The sequence below is a fragment of the Hyla sarda genome, unplaced genomic scaffold (genome assembly GCF_029499605.1).
Source record: "Hyla sarda isolate aHylSar1 unplaced genomic scaffold, aHylSar1.hap1 scaffold_796, whole genome shotgun sequence".
Taxonomy (NCBI): Eukaryota; Metazoa; Chordata; class Amphibia; order Anura; family Hylidae; genus Hyla; species Hyla sarda.
Window position 1 is genome coordinate 50,175 of NW_026610821.1, and position 6,346 is coordinate 56,520.

At 40.9% G+C, this 6,346-nt stretch overlaps 1 protein-coding gene across 1 annotated transcript; it reads right to left on the minus strand.

Moving 5' to 3' along the window:
- Window positions 1–222: 222 nt before the first annotated feature.
- Window positions 223–5,424, minus strand: LOC130346565 (uncharacterized). Its single transcript, XM_056554573.1, has 2 exons — window positions 3,833–5,424; window positions 223–779 (listed from the first exon to the last, which is right to left on the minus strand). The coding sequence occupies exons 1-2, from the start codon at window positions 5,241–5,243 to the stop codon at window positions 769–771; spliced, it is 1,422 nt and encodes a 473-aa protein (XP_056410548.1). The 5' UTR covers window positions 5,244–5,424; the 3' UTR covers window positions 223–768.
- Between the last annotated feature and the right edge of the window lie 922 nt (window positions 5,425–6,346).

A 6,346-nucleotide genomic window follows, 5' to 3' on the forward strand; every position in this document is an offset into this window, starting at 1 on the left:
GTGCGCCGAACAAAACTCTGCACAATAGTAAAATTATAAATATTTATAAAGTACACAGAGGGTAGATTCTCAAAGAATTTTGCGGCACAAAAAAATCAATTTTGCGCCAAAATTTTGGCGCAAAAAATATTGAACACATTTCAAAGAGCTTTGTGCCGCGGTTTACACCGTTCACGTCAGTTTTGTAAAAGTGGGTGTGTCCACGTATATTTTCTGCTTTACATGATGGGCACTAGGTCTTCTCCAGGAAACTATAGACCGGTAAGTCTAACGTGCATTGTGGGTAAATTGTTTGAAGGATTTATACGGGATTACATACAGGAATACATAGGGGATAATTGGGAATTTTCCTATCCATTGTGACGGAAAATTTGGATTTTAATAAAGACAAAACGCGAGTATTATGCTTATATGACTTCTTTACTGACACAGCAGCAACCATATATTGTATATAATAAAAGAAAAAACGTTTTACATATGTAATGCATATAACCATGAAACCTAGGACGTAACCTAGTATGCTATATGGATCATCCAATCAGTCCACAGCCCAGGTAATAAAGGTAATCCACACACAGGTATCTTCCTCTTCTTTGCTGTGAACTGGATAATCTGTAGAAGAACTACCTTAGACACGAAAGATAGAACTGAAGACGATGAACATGAAAACTTCTGAAAACAACGAGGGAACGAAGTTCGGAGGCGTTGAAGACGTAGTCTCCTCAAATCCACCATACGAAGAGGTTGCAGATGAAGAATACTGATGGGTTATTGTTGCACTATCGGAAATAAAGAACAAAATAGTTATAGGGATGGGTGTATTACAAAAAGGGAGGGATAATACTCGCGTTTGGTCTTTATTAAAATCCAAATTTTCCGTCACAATGGATAGGAAAATTCCCAATTTTAAGGCAAGACAAAACGCTCCTATTATGCTAGTTTAAAGCTAGATATAAAATACAATCATGTGTCTAAAAACATATAAAATATGCATGATAATAACATTATAATAATACCATAGAAACATGAGATTCGGGTCTGAAATAAAAAGTTTTAAAAGTAGACTCGGAGGACCAATTGGCAGCTTTTAGTAAATCTGAAAGGGATGCTCCTGATTGAAAAATTTTTGTAGATACTGCTCCCCTAGTAGAATGAGCACCAAATTTGGTGATGTCAATACCCGCCATTTGCATGGTCTGTCTAACCCATCTAGCAAGTGTGGTTGAGGTAACTGGAGCGTGGGGTTTACAAAAAGAGATAAGTAATTGAGATGAAGAAGAAAGTCTAAGAGATTCCGTTTTAGATTCGTAAGAGTGCAGACAACGGACAACGCATAGTTTATCTTGATATGGAAAAGAGGGGTAGAACACAGATTGAAGGTTGGTTTTTGTACGACGAAAAATAGAGAAAAGAACCCCTTGAGGAGTAAATTGTCTACGTGTTATGTCTAAAGCACGAACGTCGGAAATGCGTTTGATTGAGATAAGGCAAAGGAGAACTGTTAATTTGAAAGATAGGAGTTTAAGAGAAAGAGAATCATTATCCTCCCAGGTGGTGAACATTTGTAGGATAAGATTGACATCCCAAGTTGTTGAATATTTGGGTAAAGATGGACGTCTGAATCGAATACCCTTAAGTAATTGGCATACTAAAGGATGTTTGCCAATAGGGATGGAGTCAATAGGCGGGTGATTTGATGAGATAGCAGAACGGTAGAGATTTATCGTTCTGTAAGCTTTACCCTCATCAAATGAAAAAGAAAGAAAATTCAAGATATTGGGAATAGATGCATGTAAGGGATCCACATCCCGTTGATTGCACCAACGAATCCATAATCCCCAGGCTGATCTGTAAGCCTTTCTGGTACCCGGGGCCCAGGCATCTGATAATATGTCTCTAGTTGATTGAGAAAATTGGAAGTAAGGTCTGTTTGGCCTGATATCAACCAGGCAACCAGAGGTAGTTGGTTGGATAAGATCAAAGGATGAAAGTTCCCTTGAGGGTCTAGGAGAAGATGAGGGAAAGCTGGTAGAAGACGAGGAAAGTCGATGAGGAGACTTAAAATTTGAGGATACCAGGATTGAGTTGGCCATAGAGGTGTAACTAACACCAGGGTGATTTTCTGAATCAAAACTTGAAATAGAACCCGAGGGATAAGGTTGAAAGGTGGAAAGGCGTAGAGGATCTTCCTCGGCCAAGATTGAAGGAAAGCGTCCACTCCCAGCGCTTCTGGGTCCGGACGCCAACTAAAAAATTGAGGAAGTTGGGTGTTGAGTCGTGATGCAAAGAGATCCAGATGTAAAGGACCCCATAAAGAATTGATCCTCTGAAAGACTGGGGGATGAAGTCTCCAGTCGCTGTTGTCTGTAAGATAACGAGAATACCAGTCCGCTATGGAATTGGAAATCCCTGGTATATATTCTGCCTTCAGGACAATATTTTTGTCCAAGCAGAAATGCCAAAAATCTTTGACAAAATCTGCAAGCATTTTGGAATTCGTGCCTCCCAGATGATTGATGTATTGGACAGCAGATATGTTGTCCATCCGAAGGAGGATGCAACAATTTGAGGAATTCTTTGCAAAGCTCTTTAAAGCAAAGAAACCTGCCAGGAGTTCCAGGCAATTTATGTGTAGAGTAGATTCCGAGGGAGACCATTTCCCTCCGGTCGAAAGAGGTCCACAATGAGCGCCCCATCCAGAAAGACTCGCATCGGATTCTATGATTAAATCCGGATTTGGATGGAAGATCGCTTTTCCGTTCCAGAATTCTATGTGGACGAGCCACCAGAGAAGTTCCTCTCTGGCTTCGGAAGATAGACGGATGTCGTCTGAATAACCCAGCCCCTCTCTTAGATGGTGAATTTTCAACCGTTGAAGCGCTCTGTAGTGGAGGGGGGCTGGAAATATAGCTTGAATGGAAGCAGCCAGAAGACCCACTATGCGGGCTATCGTTCTCAGGGAGATCAAGTCCTTGCGAAGAACTTGACGAATCTCCTTCCTGATAGTCTTTAATTTCCTGGATGGAAGACTTAAGGTAGTTGATTGGGTGTTGATCAGAAAACCCAGAAATTCGATTTCTTGTGATGGGATAAGAACTGATTTTTCGAAGTTTATGAGGAAACCCAAATGGGTTAAGAGAGACATAGTCCAATCCGTGTGAAGAGATAGAAGTTCCTTGGATTGAGCCATAAGAAGAATGTCGTCGAGGTATATTATAAGGCGAACCCCGCGACCTCTGAGTAATGCAATCACCGGTTTGAGAAGTTTTGTGAAGCACCAAGGTGCTGATGATAGGCCGAATGGGAGGCAAGTGAACTGCCACCTTTGGTTGTTCCATAGGAACTGAAGGAAAATTTGGGATGAAGGATGGATTGGAACCGTAAGGTAAGCGTCCTTCAGATCTATTTTGGCGAGCCAATCGTCTTTCATTAAAATATCTCTTAGGAGGTGAATTCCCTCCATCTTGAAATGACGATATACAACCAGGTTGTTGAGGGATTTCAGATTGATGACCGGTCTGTGACCGCCATCTTTCTTTTTGACTAAAAAGAGATTGCTGAGATAACCTGTAGAATGATAGGGGATTGGAGTGATTGCGCTTTTTGAGAGGAGATCTTTGATTTCTAGATCTATGAGTTCTTTGTCTGTCATGGAGAATTGGATCGGGTGAGGGAGAGACATTTGAATTGGGGGCGAAACAAATTCTATTTGATAACCCCTGACTGTGTTTAGAATCCAGGAGTCTGATGTAATCATACTCCAATTTGTTAAAAAATGTAGGAGTCTCCCTCCTAATGGGATATGAAGGGAAGAACACTGGACATGTCTTACCTGAAGATGGTCTGGATCGTGGGTAACCCCGTTGTCCTCGTGCGCGCCAAGGTCTGCCCCTGTATGGGAAGAATGGTGTCGGGGTGGGTGTAGTGAAGGAGGGTTGTGGTGGGTTATATGTGGTTCTATATTGGGGTCTATACTGAGTTGAGCGGCTGGAAGAGCGGCCCCTGCCTCTTCCAGCCTTTCCAAAAATCTTCTGAGAGAAGACCTTCTTCATAGAGACCTGTGCCTTACTTAAAGACGAAAACAGGCCCACGTATTTGTTCATTTCTTTTATGAACTCGTCTCCAAAGAGTAATCCTTTAGTAGGATTAGGTGGCTCCGTAGAGGCCAAATTGGTCAACTGCGGGTCTATTTTCATTAGAATAGACCTCTTTCTCTCTGTAGAGAGAGCGGCATTGGCATTGCCGAATAAGCATATGGCTCTTTGAGCCCATCCCTTCAGAGTTTCGGTATCCACCGAAGTATTTGAGTTAGAAGCCAGTTCTGCCAAATTGAGAATTTTGGTTAATGGACCTAGCAGGTCCATAAGTTTGTCCTGGCAAGCCTTGAAGCTGCGGTCGATCCCTTTCTTTGGATTCTTTCCCGTCTTAAATAAAAATTTATTGAGTAAAGGGTCCAACTCGGGGGTGGCCGAAGAATTATGCGGGAGAGATGGGCGGGGGCACTCTGACTTTAATTTGCTCCTAGAAGCCTTGTCCAGAGATTTAAATACCCACATAGCCAGATATTCAGCTACCTTAGGTTCAGGTAACCATTCCCCTGACCGAGGGTGATAAATCAATGAGGGATCGAAAAAGGGGTCATTAGAATCACCTGTTTTGGTGTCGTCCTGCAGAGCAGGGTCGTCATGGTCTGAGCCACCTTCCTCAGAGATATATAAAATATCGTCCACATCCTCAATGTCTGAGTGATCAGAATCTTCAGATGAGGACTCTCTAAAGGAGTCTGGTTTGGATCTAAAGTCCACTTTTTTCCGTTTAGAGGAGTGAGCCTCTTCTAGGGTGGAAGAAGTATTATCTGACTGGTTAATTCCCCTTATAGGGACGGAGTCATTTGCCTGTGATTTGGAGGGGGTATGAGATTCTAAAGTGTATCTAGTAGGTTTGGAATAAGGATCAACAGACAAATGTCGTCTCTTTGATTTGGACTTTCCAGGTCCTTTAAAGCCCTTAGCCAGTTCAGAGACTGATTCTTTGGGCGACCAGTATTGGTCAGATGGAGTTCGGGGTGGTAAATCTGAGGGGTTTTGAAGGGTGGCACGTGCCAAAACCAGGTTCATGGATTTTGTGATTGTGTCTTGTAAGGTGACAATCGCTGCTTGAACCGATTTGGACACAGATGCGTCCACCATTGTTTGAATACGATCCTGTGAAGGATCAGATACAGTTTTATTTTCCTCAGACATGTTGAGAATAAAGAGAATGTAGGTATACAATGAGAGAAATATACTGTGAGAAAGGGTGAAGGAAAAAACAATAATGTTGAATAATATCCACCAGTATATTAATTAATTAAATAAATAATTATCAAGCAGTTGTAAATTGAGAAAAAATTAATTAACTAATATATACGTATGCCCATATGTATATATACCTATATACAAACCTACACACATACATACATATATACAGTTGTATTTATGGCAAAGTCAATTGGTTATGGAGGGGTAATACGCTGAGGAAAAAGTTTTTTCCCCCAGCTTGTAATATATATTACAGCCACTAGATGGCAGTCTAACACAGTAGGTGAGAAACTAGAAAGAAATTTTTTAAAATGGAAAGTGAAAAGGATACAAAGTATAATGGCGAACAGTTGTGAGGTAACAATGTAACGCTAAGTCACTGTGCGCTGCTACTCGCTCCGTCGCTCTGAGGAGAATGACGGAAATCTCGTTCACCCTGACAGGAGATCACCTCACTGCCGGGTATCGCGAGATTTCGCGAGAGACGCGCTCGAGCGGCACCTAAGATGGCGGCTATGCGAAGAATAGGAAAGGCGCAAGCCGAGGGAACTAACAGGGGACAAAGCCGGGATGAAGGTGACCAGATGTAGAGAACGGGGGTTAGTGGAAAAACCCCCAGCGGTAAGTATATGTATCAATTTAGAAGAAGGCTAATGCTGAAACATTATACTGTTGAGTATATAGTATGAAAGCAAGGAAGAAAATGGCGGAATTACAGTATATGAAAAAATTGTCTTGAAAAAGACAATTATATGTATGAACTGAAAGAAGATTATAGCAAAATAAAATGAATGAAATAAATAAATTAAATAAATTAAATTAAATAATAATTAAGTAATAAAATAAATTAAATTAAGAAGTAATGAAAAATAATAATTTTTTAATAATGAAATATTAGAGCAAATTTGAAAAAGTGAGGCACAAAATATTTTTTAAATAACAGAGAGTACTTATCTGAACTGCTGAGCAGCAAAGAAGAGGAAGATACCTGTGTGTGGATTACCTTTATTACCTGGGCTGTGGACTGATTGGATGATCCATATAGC

Coding starts and splice junctions, on each gene's coding strand:
- LOC130346565 (XM_056554573.1), bottom strand. CDS start 5,243: ATGTCTGAGGAAAATAAAACTGTATCTGATCCTTCACAGGATCGTATT.